The 19,084-nt window shown below is 53.7% G+C and overlaps 1 protein-coding gene across 1 annotated transcript; it reads left to right on the plus strand.

Annotated features, from left to right (window-relative positions):
- The first annotated feature begins 777 nt into the window (after nt 1–777).
- On the plus strand, nt 778–17,179 carry SNX17 (sorting nexin 17). Its single transcript, XM_044289479.1, has 16 exons — nt 778–905; nt 2,297–2,404; nt 5,147–5,221; nt 5,584–5,701; nt 7,216–7,280; nt 10,872–10,982; nt 11,061–11,151; nt 11,282–11,369; nt 14,023–14,092; nt 14,197–14,289; nt 14,389–14,592; nt 15,118–15,234; nt 15,509–15,586; nt 15,814–15,888; nt 16,011–16,052; nt 16,298–17,179. Exons 2-16 carry the CDS (start codon nt 2,345–2,347, stop codon nt 16,415–16,417), a joined length of 1,407 nt encoding a protein of 468 aa, XP_044145414.1. The 5' UTR covers nt 778–905; nt 2,297–2,344; the 3' UTR covers nt 16,418–17,179.
- Nucleotides 17,180–19,084: the final 1,905 nt, after the last annotated feature.

Below are 19,084 nucleotides of genomic sequence, written 5' to 3' on the forward strand. Positions count from 1 at the left end.
CACAGGGGTCAGTATTAGAGAGGTCTGTTACTACCACAGGGATTACTATTGGAGAGGTCTGTTACTACCACAGGGATCAGTATTAGAGAGGTCTGTTACTACCACAGGGATCAGTATTAGGGAGGTCTGTTACTACCACAGGGGTCAGTATTAGAGAGGTCTGTTACTACCACAGGGATTACTATTGGAGAGGTCTGTTACTACCACAGGGGTCAGTATTAGAGAGGTCTGTTACTACCACAGGGGTCAGTATTAGAGAGGTCTGTTACTACCACAGGGGTCAGTATTAGAGAGGTCTGTTACTACCACAGGGGTCAGTATTGGAGAGGTCTGTTACTACCACAGGGATTACTATTGGAGAGGTCTGTTACTACCACAGGGGGTCAGTATTAGAGAGGTCTGTTACTACCACAGGGGTCAGTATTGGAGAGGTCTGTTACTACCACTGGGGTCAGTATTGGAGAGGTCTGTTACTACCACAGGGGTCAGTATTGGAGAGGTCTGTTACTACCACAGGGATTACTATTGGAGAGGTCTGTTACTACCACAGGGGGTCAGTATTAGAGAGGTCTGTTACTACCACAGGGGTCAGTATTGGAGAGGTCTGTTACTACCACAGGGATTACTATTGGAGAGGTCTGTTACTAGTAAGGTACATGGATCACGGTTGTCTTATCCTCCTCCTGTGTCACTTCTATTACCCTCCTCCTCCTGTGTCACCTCTATTATCCTCCTCCTTCTATGTGTCACCTCTATTACCCTCCCCCTCGCTGTTCCCAGGAACGTTCTGTTAGGTTCATGTTGCGGTCGGACAGTTTTTCATGCGGACCGGAGCAGTGTAACGGAACTGCCGGGTGGGAGTAGGATCCGGGCGGAGGATTCGGTGACCCTGGACGGTGTAGCGGGTGAGAGGGCGGCAGTATCCTGACAGTGAGACCGCTACTGGCCGTCTCCTCCTCCCAGGGGACTGTCTAATACCCGACACTCATTTCTCCCTCTTCCTTCTCCTGTCTCTCTCTACTGTTTACCTCCCTGGAATTTCTGTCTCTCTTCTCTCCATCCCTGGACTGTCTCTCTCTCTCCCTCCCTGGAATTTCTGTCTCTCTCTTCTCTCCCTCCCTGGAATTTCTGTCTCTCTCTTCTCTCCCTCCCTGGACTGTCTCTCTTTCCCTCCCTGGAATTTCTGTCTCTCTTTCCCTCCCTGGAATTTCTGTCTCTCTTCTCTCCATCCCTGGACTGTCTCTCTCCTCCTCTTTCCCTCCCTGGACCGCCTCTCTCTCTCCCCCTCCCTGGACTGTCTGTCACCCTCCCCTGACTGACTGTCGCGCTCTCCCTCCCCGGAGTGTCGCGCTCTCCCTCCCCGGAGTGTCGCGCTCTCCCTCCCCGGAGTGTCGCGCTCTCCCTCCCCGGAGTGTCGCGCTCTCCCTCCCCGGAGTGTCGCGCTCTCCCTCCCCGGAGTGTCGCGCTCTCCCTCCCCGGAGTGTCGCGCTCTCCCTCCCCGGAGTGTCGCGCTCTCCCTCCCCGGAGTGTCGCGCTCTCCCTCCCCGGAGTGTCGCGCTCTCCCTCCCCGGAGTGTCGCGCTCTCCCTCCCCGGAGTGTCGCGCTCTCCCTCCCCGGAGTGTCGCGCTCTACCTCCCCGGAGTGTCGCGCTCTCCCTCCCCGGAGTGTCGCGCTCTCCCTCCCCGGAGTGTCGCGCTCTCCCTCCATCTCTATCTATCTCTCCTCTCTTTCTCTCTCCCAACCTCCCTGGACTGTCTCTCTCCCTCCCTGGACTGTCGCTCTCCCTCCCTGGAGTGTCGCTCTCTCCCTCCCATCTCTATCCCTCCTGTCTTTCTTTCTCTCTCCCAACCTCCCTGGACTGTCTCTCTCCCAACCTCCCTGGACTGTCTCTCTCTCCCTCCCATCTCTATCCCTCCTGTCTTTCTTTCTCTCTCCCAACCTCCCTGGACTGTCTCTCTCCCAACCTCCCTGGACTGTCTCTCTCTCCCTCCCATCTCTATCCCTCCTGTCTTTCTTTCTCTCTCCCAACCTCCCTGGACTGTCTCTCTCCCAACCTCCCTGGACTGTCTCTCTCCCAACCTCCCTGGACTGTCTCTCTCCCAACCTCCCTGGACTGTCTCTCTCTCCCTCCCATCTCTATCCCTCCTGTCTTTCTTTCTCTCTCCCAACCTCCCTGGACTGTCTTTTTTTTTTTACCTCTTCGGACTGTCTTTGTCTCTCTCCTACTTTCCAAACTGATTCTCTCTTTCTGAACTGTCTCTTGTCCTCCCTTCTTTACATGACCTCTCATCCCCAGGTTGTCAGCGCTCTCGCTGAGTCACGTGTGATCCCCAGACCTCCCATCATGCACTTCTCCATCCCTGAGACTGAGACGTGTAACTCGGATTCCGGTGGTCAGTATGTGGTGAGTGACAGCTGGGGCGGCGAGGATGATGGGTGTGATGGTGCAGGTACTACTACTGCTCGATAGTCTGGAGGTCGCAGCGTGGACATCGCTCCTCAGTATTCCTCCGGATTTCCCATTGTTCTTCCGCGTTATCTGCTTCCTGTGTATCCACAGTCCGGACAATAACCCCCAGCAGACAATTAAATCCTGATTATAGAGCTGCAGGTGACGTCATGTGTACAGGATCATAGAGAGAGCGGCTCTACATGTGTACAGGATCATAGAGAGCGGCTCTACATGTGTACAGGATTATAGAGAGCGGCTCTACACGTGTACAGGATTATAGAGAGCGGCTCTACACGTGTACAGGATCATAGAGAGAGAGCGGCTCTACACGTGTACAGGATCATAGAGAGCGGCTCTACACGTGTACAGGATCATAGAGAGAGAGCGGCTCTACACGTGTACAGGATCATAGAGAGAGCGGCTCTACATGTGTACAGGATCATAGAGAGAGCGGCTCTACATGTGTACAGGATCATAGAGAGCGGCTCTACATGTGTACAGGATTATAGAGAGCGGCTCTACACGTGTACAGGATTATAGAGAGCGGCTCTACACGTGTACAGGATCATAGAGAGAGAGCGGCTCTACACGTGTACAGGATTATAGAGAGCGGCTCTACATGTGTACAGGATCATAGAGAGAGAGCGGCTCTACACGTGTACAGGATTATAGAGAGCGGCTCTACACGTGTACAGGATCATAGAGAGAGAGCGGCTCTACACGTGTACAGGATCATAGAGAGCGGCTCTACATGTGTACAGGATCATAGAGAGAGAGCGGCTCTACACGTGTACAGGATCATAGAGAGAGAGCGGCTCTACACGTGTACAGGATTATAGAGAGCGGCTCTACATGTGTACAGGATCATAGAGAGAGAGCGGCTCTACACGTGTACAGGATTATAGAGAGAGAGCGGCTCTACACGTGTACAGGATTATAGCGAGAGAGAGCGGCTCTACACGTGTACAGGATCATAGAGAGAGAGCGGCTCTACACGTGTACAGGATCATAGAGAGAGAGCGGCTCTACAAGTGTACAGGATTATAGAGAGCGGCTCTACATGTGTACAGGATTATAGAGAGAGTAGCTCTACACGTGTACAGGATTATAGAGAGCGGCTCTACACGTGTACAGGATCATAGAGAGAGAGCGGCTCTACACGTGTACAGGATCATAGAGAGAGAGCGGCTCTACACGTGTACAGGATCATAGAGAGAGAGCGGCTCTACACGTGTACAGGATCATAGAGAGAGAGCGGCTCTACACGTGTACAGGATCATAGAGAGAGAGCGGCTCTACACGTGTACAGGATCATAGAGAGAGAGCGGCTCTACACGTATTCAGTGTCGTGGCGGCTGGTACTCTGCTCTCACTATATGGCGGGTAGTCGGTGTGCCTCCCGGCTCTCTCGCTATATGGCGGGTAGTCGGGGTGTCTCCCGCCTCTCTCGCTATATGGCGGGTAGTCGGGGTGTCTCCCGCCTCTCTCTCGCTATATGGCGGGTAGTCGGGGTGACTCCCGCCTCTCTCTCGCTATATGGCGGGTAGTCGGGGTGACTCCCGCCTCTCTCTCGCTATATGGCGGGTAGTCGGGGTGTCTCCCGCCTCTCTCTCGCTATATGGCGGGTAGTCGGGGTGACTCCCGCCTCTCTCTCGCTATATGGCGGGTAGTCGGGGTGTCTCCCGCCTCTCTCTCGCTATATGGCGGGTAGTCGGGGTGTCTCCCGCCTCTCTCTCGCTATATGGCGGGTAGTCGGGGTGACTCCCGCCTCTCTCTCGCTATATGGCGGGTAGTCGGGGTGACTCCCGCCTCTCTCTCGCTATATGGCGGGTAGTCGGGGTGACTCCCGCCTCTCTCTCGCTATATGGCGGGTAGTCGGGGTGACTCCCGCCTCTCTCTCGCTATATGGCGGGTAGTCGGGGTGCCTCCCGCCTCTCTCTCGCTATATGGCGGGTAGTCGGGGTGCCTCCCGCCTCTCTCTCGCTATATGGCGGGTAGTCGGGGTGCCTCCCGCCTCTCTCTCGCTATATGGCGGGTAGTGGGGGTGACTCCCGCCTCTCTCTCGCTATATGGCGGGTAGTCGGGGTGCCTCCCGCCTCTCTCTCGCTATATGGCGGGTAGTAGTCGGGGTGCCTCCCGCCTCTCTCTCGCTATATGGCGGGTAGTCGGGGTGCCTCCCGCCTCTCTCTCGCTAGATGGCTGGTAGTCGGGGTGCCTCCCGCCTCTCTCTCGCTATATGGCGGGTAGTCGGGGTGCCTCCCGCCTCTCTCTCGCTATATGGCTGGTAGTCGGGGTGCCTCCCGCCTCTCTCTCGCTATATGGCGGGTAGTCGGGGTGCCTCCCGCCTCTCTCTCGCTATATGGCGGGTAGTCGGGGTGCCTCCCGCCTCTCTCTCGCTATATGGCGGGTAGTCGGGGTGCCTCCCGCCTCTCTCTCGCTATATGGCGGGTAGTCGGGGTGCCTCCTGCCTCTCTCACGTTCCTCTTGTCGTTGAGCCGTCCGCAGTCGGTCCGGGGAGAAGGCGCAGAGTATGGGCACTGTCCCACATCTCACTGTACCAGCTGCTTCTTACCCGGGCCCCTCCTCTAGTGCCCAGCACTGGGGCCCCGTCCTCATCACCGCTCCATAACCCCCCCCCCCCCCCCAGGTGACGTGTGCTGAGTGCCGCAACCATTCTCTGGTTTCCTCTTTCAGGCGTACAGCATTCATGTGAACGGGGTGCTACACTGCCGGGTGCGCTACAGCCAGCTGTTTGGTCTCCACGAGCAGGTGAGGAGCGGCAGGGGGGGCGGCAAGATGAGCGCAACCACCAACTGTGCCCGCCATAGTGACCCCGCCCAGTCCATGGCACGTCCTGTGCAGCTTATGTCAGACCCTCCGCTTTACTGACCAGTTTCTCCCCCTCTGCTTGATGCCCCCTCCTTTCTCACTGCTGGGTTTCGTTTCGTCCGTCCCCCCCCCCATCCCTTTACCCGCTGCAGGTTTTTGCCCCTCCCCTTATGATCGATGCCCTAAATTCCTGCCCCCATCCCTCTACCCCCTGCAGATTTCATCCCTCTCCGCCCTTTTCTTCCTCTTGTATTTTCCGCTTCCTTATTCCGGTTTCTCCTCTTCTGTTCTCGGTGTCACAGCTGAAGAAGGAATATGGGAACAATGTAGTTCCCGTCTTTCCACCAAAAAAGCTCTTCACACTGACCCCATCTGAGGTGGAGCAGAGGCGGGAGCAGCTGGAGAAGTACATGCAGGCCGGTGAGTGACGTCTGGACAGGACACTACACAAGAAGCCACTCATGTATCTGCTACTCACAGCGTCTTCTGCTGGAGGTTCTAGATCAGTCACAGATCACAGCGTCTTCTGCTGGAGGTTCTAGATCAGTCACAGAGATCACAGCGCCTTCTGCTGGAGGTTCTAGATCAGTCACAGAGATCACAGCGCCTTCTGCTGGAGGTTCTAGTCACAGAGATCACAGCGCCTTCTGCTGGAGGTTCTAGATCAGTCACAGAGATCACAGCGCCTTCTGCTGGAGGTCCTAGATGAGTCACAGAGATCACAGCGCCTTCTGCTGGAGGTTCTAGATCAGTCACAGAGATCACAGCGCCTTCTGCTGGAGGTTCTAGATCAGTCACAGAGATCACAGCGCCTTCTGCTGGAGGTTCTAGATCAGTCACAGAGATCACAGCGCCTTCTGCTGGAGGTTCTAGATCAGTCACAGAGATCACAGCGCCTTCTGCTGGAGTTTCTAGATGAGTCACAGAGATCAAAGCATCTTCTGCTGGAGGTTCTAGATCAGTCACAGAGATGCTGTGCCTTCTGCTAGAGGTTCTAGATCAGTCACAGAGATTGCCGTGCCTTCTGCTGGAGGTTCTAGATCAGTCACAGAGATCACAGCATCTTCTGCTGGAGGTCCTAGATGAGTCACAGAGATTGCTGTGCCTTCTGCTGGAGGTCCTAGATGAGTAACAGATTGCTGTGCCTTCTGCTGGAGGTTCTAGATCAGTCACAGAGTTCACAGTGTCTTCTGCTGGAGGTTCTAGATCAGTCACAGAGATCACAGTGTCTTCTGCTGGAGGTTCTAGATCAGTCACAGAGTTCACAGTGTCTTCTGCTGGAGGTTCTAGATCAGTCACAGAGATCACAGCGTCTTCTGCTAGAGTTTCTAGATGAGTCACAGAGATCAAAGCATCTTCTGCTGGAGATCCTAGATCAGTCACAGAGATTGCCGTGCCTTCTGCTGGAGGTTCTAGATCAGTCACAGAGATTGCTGTGCCTTCTGCTGGAGGTTCTAGATCAGTCACAGAGATTGCTGTGCCTTCTGCTGGAGGTTCTAGATCAGTCACAGATTGCTGTGCCTTCTGCTGGACTTTCTAGAGTTCTAGAACACCTGATGAGGTTCTAGATTAATTGATAAGGTTGTTGTGCTAAAGGTTCTAGATTAGCCATGAAGGTCTTAGCTTGGTTACAGAGAATAGTGTGTTGTTTTCTGGAGGTTCTAGATCAGTTGATCATCTAGATTGGTCACAGATATTGCTGTGCCTTCTGCTGGGTGTTCTAGATCAGTCGCTAATTGTATTACAAGACATCTCATTATACTCACAAGTTGACGACCTCCGTGGAGCTAGTCAGCAGTCTGGTTATACTGAGGCTTGTAAGGAAGCAGACTGGTATAATTGGAAAGCCTCTCCTGTGGTAGAGTAGTCACACAGATGAGAGTAGTTGTCCCCATCTCAGCCACATTGAGTGTTGGTTCTGCTTGTCTTCACAGTGCGGCAGGACCCGGTGCTGGGATCCAGCGAGACCTTTAACAGCTTCCTGCGACGCTCTCAACAGGTCAGTTCTGTCCCATCGCCTGACTGCAGGTCATTAGTGTCACACTGAGCGTCCCCTCCCCTCTCCCCCCCTCCGCCGCTACTCAGACGTACAATCTGGCGGTCAGTGCTACCTGCTACAGTCCGCTCCCTGACCTGATACCTGGCGCTCAGTGCTACCTGCTACAGCCCGCTCCCTGACCTGATACCTGGCGGTCAGTGCTACCTGCTACAGCCCGCTCCCTGACCTGATACCTGGCGGTCAGTGCTACCTGCTACAGCCCGCTCCCTGACCCGATACCTGGCGCTCAGTGCTACCTTCTACAGCCCGCTCCCTGACCCGATACCTGGCGGTCAGTGCTACCTGCTACAGCCCACTCCCTGACCTGATACCTGGCGGTCAGTGCTACCTGCTACAGCCCGCTCCCTGACCTGATACCTGGCGCTCAGTGCTACCTGCTACAGCCCGCTCCCTGACCTGATACCTGGCGGTCAGTGCTACCTGCTACAGCCCGCTCCCTGACCTGATACCTGGCGGTCAGTGCTACCTGCTACAGCCCGCTCCCTGACCTGATACCTGGCGCTCAGTGCTACCTGCTACAGCCCGCTCCCTGACCTGATACCTGGCGCTCAGTGCTACCTGCTACAGCCCGCTCCCTGACCTGATACCTGGCGCTCAGTGCTACCTGCTACAGCCCGCTCCCTGACCTGATACCTGGCGCTCAGTGCTACCTGCTACAGCCCGCTCCCTGACCTGATACCTGGCGCTCAGTGCTACCTGCTACAGCCCGCTCCCTGACCTGATACCTGGCGCTCAGTGCTACCTGCTACAGCCCGCTCCCTGACCTGATACCTGGCGCTCAGTGCTACCTGCTACAGCCCGCTCCCTGACCTGATACCTGGCGCTCAGTGCTACCTGCTACAGCCCGCTCCCTGACCTGATACCTGGCGGTCAGTGCTACCTGCTACAGCCCGCTCCCTGACCTGATACCTGGCGGTCAGTGCTACCTGCTACAGCCCGCTCCCTGACCCGATACCTGGCGGTCAGTGCTACCTGCTACAGCCCGCTCCCTGACCCGATACCTGGCGGTCTGTGCTACCTGCTACAGCCCGCTCCCTGACCTGATACCTGGCGGTCTGTGCTACCTGCTACAGCCCGCTCCCTGACCCGATACCTGGCGGTCTGTGCTACCTGCTACAGCCCGCTCCCTGACCCGATACCTGGCGGTCTGTGCTACCTGCTACAGCCCGCTCCCTGACCTGATACCTGGCGGTCTGTGCTACCTTCTACAGCCCGCTCCCTGACCTGATACCTGGCGGTCAGTGCTACCTGCTACAGCCCGCTCCCTGACCCGATACCTGGCGGTCAGTGCTACCTGCTACAGCCCGCTCCCTGACCTGATACCTGGCGGTCAGTACTACCTGCTACAGCCCACTCCCTGCTTACTGACCTGATACCTGGCGGTCAGTACTACCTGCTAGAGCCCGCTCCCTGCTTACTGACCTGATACCTGGCAGTCAGTACTACCTGCTACAGCCCACTCCCTGACCTGATACCTGGCGGTCAGTGCTACCTGCTACCGCCTGCTCCCTGACCTGCTACAGCCCGCTCCCTGACCTGATACCTGGCGGTCAGTGCTACCTGCTACAGCCCGCTCCCTGACCTGATACCTGGCGGTCAGTGCTACCTGCTACAGCCCGCTCCCTGACCTGATACCTGGCGCTCAGTGCTACCTGCTACAGCCCGCTCCCTGACCTGATACCTGGCGCTCAGTGCTACCTGCTACAGCCCGCTCCCTGACCTGATACCTGGCGCTCAGTGCTACCTGCTACAGCCCGCTACCTGCTACAGCCCGCTCCCTGACCTGATACCTGGCGCTCAGTGCTACCTGCTACAGCCCGCTCCCTGACCTGATACCTGGCGCTCAGTGCTACCTGCTACAGCCCGCTCCCTGACCTGATACCTGGCGCTCAGTGCTACCTGCTACAGCCCGCTCCCTGACCTGATACCTGGCGCTCAGTGCTACCTGCTACAGCCCGCTCCCTGACCTGATACCTGGCGGTCAGTGCTACCTGCTACAGCCCGCTCCCTGACCTGATACCTGGCGCTCAGTGCTACCTGCTACAGCCCGCTCCCTGACCTGATACCTGGCGCTCAGTGCTACCTGCTACAGCCCGCTCCCTGACCTGATACCTGGCGCTCAGTGCTACCTGCTACAGCCCGCTCCCTGACCTGATACCTGGCGCTCAGTGCTACCTGCTACAGCCCGCTACCTGCTACAGCCCGCTCCCTGACCTGATACCTGGCGCTCAGTGCTACCTGCTACAGCCCGCTCCCTGACCTGATACCTGGCGCTCAGTGCTACCTGCTACAGCCCGCTCCCTGACCTGATACCTGGCGCTCAGTGCTACCTGCTACAGCCCGCTCCCTGACCTGATACCTGGCGCTCAGTGCTACCTGCTACAGCCCGCTCCCTGACCTGATACCTGGCGGTCAGTGCTACCTGCTACAGCCCGCTCCCTGACCTGATACCTGGCGGTCAGTGCTACCTGCTACAGCCCGCTCCCTGACCTGATACCTGGCGGTCAGTGCTACCTGCTACAGCCCGCTCCCTGACCTGATACCTGGCGCTCAGTGCTACCTGCTACAGCCCGCTCCCTGACCTGATACCTGGCGGTCAGTGCTACCTGCTACAGGCCACTCCCTGACCTGATACCTTGCGGTCAGTGCTACCTGCTACAGGCCGCTCCCTGACCTGATACCTGGCGGTCAGTGCTACCTTCTACAGCCCGCTCCCTGACCCGATACCTGGCGGTCTGTGCTACCTGCTACAGCCCGCTCCCTGACCCGATACCTGGCGGTCAGTGCTACCTGCTACAGGCCACTCCCTGACCCGATACCTGGCGGTCAGTGCTACCTGCTACAGCCCGCTCCCTGACCTGATACCTGGCGCTCAGTGCTACCTGCTACAGCCCGCTCCCTGACCTGATACCTGGCGCTCAGTGCTACCTGCTACAGCCCGCTCCCTGACCTGATACCTGGCGCTCAGTGCTACCTGCTACAGCCCGCTCCCTGACCTGATACCTGGCGCTCAGTGCTACCTGCTACAGCCCGCTCCCTGACCTGATACCTGGCGCTCAGTGCTACCTGCTACAGCCCGCTCCCTGACCCGATACCTGGCGGTCAGTGCTACCTGCTACAGCCCGCTCCCTGACCTGATACCTGGTGGTCAGTGCTACCTGCTACAGCCCGCTCCCTGACCCGATACCTGGCGGTCAGTCATACCTGCTACAGCCCGCTCCCTGACCCGATACCTGGCGGTCAGTGCTACCTGCTACAGCCCGCTCCCTGACCCGATACCTGGCGGTCAGTGCTACCTGCTACAGCCCGCTCCCTGACCTGATCACCTGCGGTCAGTGGTCTGGCGGTCAGTGTGTCTCTCTACTGGGAATCTAGATGAGGCAGCCTTCAGTCCTGTGCGCTGCAAGGAGCCTGTAGACTGCAAGTAAAAGGACCTGTCTTCCTGTTTCTCTTGTCTCCCCATTTCTGCTCTGTGGCTGGGTTTTTGGTCCTATTCGTGTCCTCGGTGTCCACCATCTTCTCTGTTCCCAGGAGACCCAGCAGATCCCCACAGAGGAGGCGCAGCTGGAGGTTTTCCTTTCCAATGGTCAGAAGGTGAAAGTGTCTATTCTGACATCTGACCAGACGGAGGACGTGCTGGAGGTAAGAGACCCCTCCTGTCTGCGGTGACATCATGGTGACCTCCTCCATACCAGGCCTCATCTCCTTCTGTGTCCGCAGGCTGTAGCCGCTAAGCTGGACCTCCCGGAGGAGCTGATTGGATACTTCAGCCTCTACCTGATAAAGGACGGAGTAGACGGATCCTTCTCATGTGAGTAGTCCGGAGTACGTCTGTGTGCAGTAGTACTTCTCCTAGGTAACACTGTTTTGTGTTGTTCCCACCTCCTGCGCTTGCTCCCCTCCTCCACATCCTTCCTATGACACGGATTGTTTTCTTGCAGTTGTCAGGAAGCTGCAGGAGTTTGAGCTCCCTTATGTGTCAGTCACCAGTCTGCGAAACAGAGACTACAAGATCATCCTACGGAAAAGGTCAGCTCTGAGTACTACCGCTATATGGTGCAACTGAGGATGTGTGCCTGGAGGGGGTGAGTGATGGATGGTGATGATGAAGGATGGATGGTAATGAAGTTGAGGGATCAGCGGTAGTGGTGCTGACGATGAGGGATGGTTGGTGCCGGTGGTGATGACAAGCTATGGGCAGATGTGGTGGTGATGATGACGAGCTGGTAATAATGATGAGGAATGGGCGGTAGTCGTCGTGGTGATGATGTGGGATGGGTGGTGGTGATGATGTGGGATGGTCGGTGGTGCTGATGAGTGATGGTCGGTGGTGGTGGTGGTAATGATGAGTAATGGTTGGTGGTGCTGACGATGAAGGATGGTCGATGATGATGAAGGATGGTCGTGGTTGTAATGATGAGGGGCGGCTGGTGGTGCTGATGTTGACGGATGGTCGGTGCTGATGTTGACGGATGGTCGGTGCTGATGTTGACGGATGGTCGGTGCTGATGTTGACGGATGATGATTAGGTAAGGTCGGTAGTGTTGATGAGAAATTATTGGTGGTGATGATGATACCGGTTTATGGCATATCCATTGCACACATGAACGATTTTAACTTAATAACAAAAACTTTTGTTTCGATATGCAGCCTCTAGGGGGAACTCTTACACAATACTACGTATTTCCGGATAATACCGGAAATCGCTGCTACTTAGTATGACAGAATGCTTTCAACTTTTATTTCTTAACTGAAACATTTTCCTCTCCTGCATTTGCTGAGCCGCTGTTAACTTCTCCTCACTTTATCCTATAACATTAGAATTGCCCCTTTTTGTGGTTACACACAGATCAAACCGTGTCTGATTACTATCGAACCCGCTAGCTAAGAGCAGTTGCATGAAGATCAAATGATATCTAATCACCACCGAGCCCTTTGGTGAAGACCCCTGGTCCAATTCACCTCTGTAGGGATGCACAATCTTAATGACTTCCAATCGAATTGGTGTTAATCCTACACACTCATGAGGACCCCTGGTCACTAGTCATGAGTCTTCAAACTCTCGTCAGAGCTTGGTCCAAGACTCTCTCATCAGAGCTTGGCTGGGATCCAATTCTATGTCATGGATTTCCGACTCTATCATCTATCTATCAATTCCCGCTTAGTTTCAGCACGTCCTACCACATGAAAAGCCACACAAAGAAGGAATATTCAAATGGGTTCTTTCGTTCTAAAGGACAGATCAGCTGTAATTTGAACCCTTCTATCGCGATAACACCAATTCAACTCTTGAGAATCTACTTGGGAAAAAGGCTCAGAGAAGGTTTTGGAAGAAATAAAGCTTTCTTACCTTTTGCTGCAGCTTGTGACCTCGTCTGATGGTTTTGCGCAAGTCCTCTTGTGCGTTTGAATCGGAAATTACGCAAGCTGTCTGCCCACCCAGGGACGCCAAAATGTCATTGCAATTCATGCGATTCTCGTCTTCTTTGTGTGGTGCCAAATTAATTAGAAGTATGTACGTATCATACTGCTTTCATAATGAGACCAGACACACAAGTTGGTTTCTTGAAAGCATCTTCTCATCCCCCTGAGCCATGGTAGAAGAGAGCTTTATTCGAGTTACATTCCCTTAAATAGCAGACATGACATCACAAAAGGCTGTTCCTTAAGAAGAGACTATTGGCTCCTTAACCTGATAGAAGTGGTTTCAGCAACTTCAACTCTGAGTTCATAGGTAGATTTGAAAACTGCAACCTATTTCCCCCCCCCCCCCCTTCCAACTCCCCTAGTGACCTTAAAGGGAGTCTGTCACCTTTCCACTGCGGCTGTGCGGTACAAATCGTAGCGGGCGCATGCGCAGTGCGATGCCCGCTCCTGGCAGGGCATCGCAATACCTATTGCGCATGCGCCCGCTACGATTTGTACCGCACAGCCGCAGTGGAAAGGGACAGAGGAGGGGAGTAAACGGGCGGGCAGAGGCGCACGGAGGGCGGAGTTATCAGCCGTTTAGGAGGTGCCTGCCTGGGGCTCCGAGGATTGAGAGACCGCCCTGGGCACTTGAGAGGGCTCAGAAGATAATCTTATAAGTTCGTTTTCTGCAAATTGAAAAGTCAGTTTTGTACCACAAAGGTACCGGTTTTATGTTCTGGGTGGATCACATAACCCTATTTTAACGGTCTAACATGCTAAAATGTGGTGACAGACTCCCTTTAATGCACACATGGCTCATACATCTGGTGTGCGGCCATCTAGTGGACAAAATGTGTACTACAGAATGTTCACATTATATATGTATAGAGGAATAAATCCTATCTCTCACATTGGTGGTGATGATGATGAGGAGGAGGGATGGCCGGCGGTGATGATGATGATGATGAGGAGGAGGAGGGCTGGTCGGTGGTGGTGGTGATGATGATGATGATGATGAGGAGGAGGAGGGCTGGTCGGCGGTGGTGATGATGTTGATGATGAGGAGGAGGGCTGGTCGGTGGTGATGATGATGATGATGAGGAGGGATGGTCGGAGGTGGTGATGATGATGATGATGAGGAGGGATGGTCGGCGGTGATGATAAGGGATGGAAGGTGAATTGAGAATAATGGAGGATGATGAAGGACCAGGATGATAATACTTTTGATCTTCCTTTGGGCTTGTCGTTATGTTTGAGGTTTTCCATTCCACAGTTACTGGGACTCTTCGTATGATGATGACGTCATGGAGAAGAGGGTGGGCCTTAACCTCCTGTACGCTCAGGTGAGGGACATACATGTACCCGTGTGTTATGAGTCATTAGACTGAATTGTGGAGATTCTAGAAGGATCTGTGTGAGGGTCTCATGTCTACGTTCTTCACTGCAGACTGTCAGCGATATTGAGCGTGGCTGGCTGCAAGTCAGCAAAGAGCAGCTGCAGCAACTCAAGTCTCTGCAGGAGAAAGTCTCTAAGAAAGAGGTAAGTCCCTCGGCTGTGCGGTGGATGATGCAGTCCATGAGCTGTAGCCTACTTATGGCTGTGTATGTAGTGATACTGACAGGGTCTGATCTCATACAGTTCATCCAGCTGGCACAGACCCTGAAGTATTACGGTTATCTGAAGTTTGAGCCGTGCATCACAGACTTCCCGGAGAAGGGCTGCCAGGTGATCGTGAGCGCCGGGAACAACGAGCTCAACTTCCAGGTGAAGCTTCCCAGCGAGCAGATAAAGGAAGGCAGCTTCAAAGTGACACGGATGAGGTGCTGGCGCGTCACGTCATCGGTGAGTGGCTTCTGTGGTCAGACCGGTTCCAGCGAGAGGTGATGAGGGGATGAGGTGCTGGCATGTCACATCATCAGCGATTCTCTTCTGAGGTCAGATCCATGGTACAGTAGTGTCGGTGTGACCAGGTACTTAATAGGGAGGTTGTCCATGTGACCCCTGAACAGCGACATCATTATCTGTCGTCCATGTGACCCCAGATCAGTGATGTCCTTATCTGTAATCCTTGAATAAGGAGGTTGTCCATATGATGACCCCGATCGGTGACATTACCCGTAGTCCGTGAATAAGGTTGTCCCATGTGACCCCGATTGGGGACATCATTATCTGTAGTCCATGCAACAGCTATCACATGGTGCGGTGTCTCCTCAGTGATTGGTCCAGACAAATCTACATTGTATGACACTGATCAGTGCGCCGGTGATGTCATGTGACACAGTACAGGCCCACTCCGCTGTTGTCACGCGTGTAGCTGATGAGCAGGCATGTTCTCCATCCACACTCACATGAACCGTTCCTAACCAGGTCCCGTTCAGCAATGGTACAGGAAGTCCCAACAAGTCAGAGGCGCGGCTGGAGCTGGCCTTCGAGTACCTGATGAGTAAAGACCGCCTGCAGTGGATCACCATCTCCAGCCCACAGGTGACTGCTTGTTAGTTACGGCAGGGTGAGACACCGGTACACATGGTGTCAGACACGAAGAAGCTTTACGGCCGAGGCCTCAGACTGCATTTTACACAAAGCAACACGTCCACGTCTCATCACGTCAGTCAGCGCTGTCACAATGGGAATCACCCGCTGCCTCAGGCTCCGCTGGGAGTAATGACCTTCTCAATGTTGAAATAAGACATTGAGGACCAGTCGGGGACCTGTCATCACCTCTGTCTAACCAGTGTCTGTCCATCCCCCTCCTCAGGCCATCATGATGAGCATCTGCCTGCAGTCAATGGTGGACGAACTCATGGTCAAAAAATCCGGAGGCAGCATAAAAAAGGTAAAACGAGGAGGAGCGGCCTGTGGTGTGCACGTGAGGTGGAGGCCACGCCTGTGGCACTGTGCCGGAGGCTTACCTGTATGTCCGAGATGAGATGTGTACTTTACTGGGGAGACAATAAAAGGGTCCTCCACCCAGTGGGTGAGGGTGTCCTGTGAATGTTCGGTTTGGCCTGTCCTATCGGTAAGTGGGGGTATGCTCTGAACTATACCTCTGTCTCTTGACAGTTGTCACGGAAGAGACAGTCCTGTTTGGTTAGGAGGTCAGACAGTCAGCAGGCAGTGAAATCGCCGCCGATGTTGGTGAGAACTGAGTGTTTCCATCTTCTTCCTTACCCCTCCATACCCACCTGACTCCATTTTCTTTTTCCTCACCTCCTCCATCTTATCCTATAGACCTGAAGGTTTCCCTCTTCTGTCCGCAGGATTCTCCGGATGGGAGCAGAGAGCCCATCGCCAAGTTGTCGGTAAGTGTTAACTTGTCTGCTCCGAAGCTTCCCTATGGTCTTACTCCCAGGACTCCATGCTGCTGCCGCCCGGGGCCTCGTCCTCAGCCACTTCACCCATTGTAAGCAGTGGCTGGCGGGGCAGCCCCTCACAGCTGAGCTTTGTGAGAAGGGAGGTCCGTCGTCTGCCGCGGCTCTTCTCCCACGAGCCGCTTGGTTTCCTGGTGGCTGCTCGTTTACCCGGCGTATCTCATGTTTTTCTGCAGAGTAAGCTCAGCTCCGTCAGTCTCCGTGGAATCAGCAACTCCAGCTCCAACAACGATGTCAGCGCTGAGGACTTCCATGGAAACTACGCCTTCGAGGGCATCGGCGACGACGACTTGTGAGGCTTCAAGCCTCCACCCAGGAGTTGCCTTTGTTGGGACTTTCTCCTCCATCATGATTGTCAGCGAGGCTGAGGCTTCATCTCAGACAAGGGTCGATGGAGACGCGCTCTCCACCAGCAGAATAAAGGGGAAGAGCTCTCCTGCGCTGGGTCCCCGCTACCGACACTAATACTCCTATGTAGCGCTCAGCTTGCACTTATAATTCCGAGATTTGCACAGGATCGGGGGCCACACCCCAGTATTTCTAATGAATTTAACCCTTTACCAGCTCCCTCTGCTGCTCAGTGAATGAATGTTGGATTAGCAATATTCCATATATAACGCAGGACCATAAGGGTTAATATGTATAGCTATCTGCACACACATATCTTATATGTAACCGTACAGTCATGGTGCCAAATTCTGACCAAATGAACTTTTGATTAGGAGCCGTGAGTCAGCCGAGACGCTCAAGTGCCAATCACACCACGTGTCATAAGCTTTTGTACGCCGGCGACAGACGCCTGCTTCGCATTGTAGGATTGGCTCCGGCCACGTGACTGGATAGTGACTATTTGTACAGAACGCGAGGGTCGTATGCGCTGCGTCACAAGGGCCAATGGACGCGGCGCCTGCTTTTGAGCTGCCACCTTAGGAGCAGCTGACGGTATACATACGGAATGAATGGCGAGGAGAGGTCTCACAATCAGACGCTTGTACTTTGCTGTTTACACATCGAGCCGATCGATTATCTTCCAATAATAAATGACCTGTTTACATTAACGCCTCATCGCGTCCGTCCTTGCACGTAGATCAGTCCATCGCCTGCATGGAAGGGGCTTTGTGCTGGTGTCCCGTACGCAGCGACTTCTCACCGTCTGAATTTACACGGGTGAAAACCCAGCACATTGGACCATCGAGGACTCGTAAAAATAAGTTTTAATCGCATGCTTCAGTTGACTCCAATTTTCAAGATCTTTGCTTGCTGAAGTTGAACTGAAGTTGTCCCGGTTGAAGCACACACCTCGTTACAATGTCTCAGTGTAGATAATCATGAGCTGGACAAGTCTATCTCCTCGACTCCTTCACTGATACATTGTAACAAGTTTGGATTTAAACAACAATGTTTGCATTTAGTAACAGCAAGCACAGGTATTGAAACATGAGGAATTCACTCACAGAAGAGCGAGCTAGCCCTTTATAAATCAGAATGGAGACGACGGCCATGGAGGCCTGATTCCCCCTGACTTCCTAGCAGGAAAAGCGGACGCGGTGTATGACAGCCAATCAGAGCTCAGCATTCATTCCTTATTCCTGCGGTTTCCCTGGTCGAGGATGTGATGGATGAGGCTTGCAGGATGTGAATGGACCTCCGGTACTTCTGCCTTTCCCCAGTATAGGGGTCAGCAGCACATTCATCATTTAAAGGGACTGTGTCATCAGAAAATTGGTCTGTACAGATAACTTTACTGCAGTTATCTGCTCATCTATACACCGAGGTGATATCATTACAGGCAGGGTTAGAATTACAGATAACACAGTATACACCGTTCACAATAGGTGATGTTCAGAGCTTATCTACTCTACCTCCCTGCACAATGACCTCGGCACAGGTCACAGAGCATGCCTAGAAGACTCTCCCAGAGGGGTTGTGGTAAAGCAGTTTTCTTAATGCTGGTAAGAACAGCTCAGACAAGATGCGCGCCCCCCCCCCCCATAATTATGTTTAGGAAACCGAATAAATAAATCTGACATTAGAAAAAAGGATGTGTTTTTAACTGGCAAAAAAAATAAAATTCCTTTATGTCCTCATTTTATCGTAAAAAAACATGTCAATGCAAACAACCCTCGGAGCGCGTCAAACTCTTACTGCCCTGCATCCTCCCTCTTTCTCCAGTTTTTATTTCGGCTTGGTCTCTGCTGGGGGCAGGATGACACTGTAGCATCTCAGAAGCTTCGGTAATGATCACTTCTTTAGGCCTAAGGAGCTCGCCCTCCTCACCGCAGCCTACTTGAGCGCTCATCGGAGAGGAGTCTGCGTAGGCTTGGGAGCGCGCATGATGCTGGGGCGGGTAAATGAAATCCGTATACAAAGGGAACGGACTGCTATGTGGATTTGTCTTGACATCGGGTGGCACGCAGTGTATAAATCCTGGAGCAACAGGGCAAAGGAGGGTAAAATTATGGCTTTCACAGGATATTGACTCCACTAAAATCACAAAGCACACAATCGCCGCTAAAAACCTAATCTGGATTCATTCTGATTACTCACAAGACATCAGGTTATCTCCAGAAAGAGGGTTAGAACATAGAGCCACCTCACTGCCCAGTCTGCAGAGTGATCCAATGTCTTCTAACTTCAGCAGCTCTTTTGGGCTTATTCCGTCTCTTCAATGCTGAAATAAGTCAAAATATACACTAATTGTTGACCAAAAAATACTGCAAACAGAAATGTTGCATTGCTTCAAAACGTGGCATGCAGTCATGTCTCAGGCACAAGACGGGATAAAAGTGCTTCCCCGCTGTCCTGTAAAAAGGCTACTTTTTGGTAGTGTACCTCTTGGTGAGAGATTGTTGACTGCTGGACATGCCTCTATGACACATTCGAAGACATTCTGTTGAGAGGGGGAACATCAAGGGACTAAGAGCAGGATGGTCATTGCCACCATCTAGTCCGTTCTGACTAGT

This window comes from Bufo gargarizans, chromosome 4, assembly GCF_014858855.1.
Source record: "Bufo gargarizans isolate SCDJY-AF-19 chromosome 4, ASM1485885v1, whole genome shotgun sequence".
NCBI lineage: Eukaryota > Metazoa > Chordata > Amphibia > Anura > Bufonidae > Bufo > Bufo gargarizans.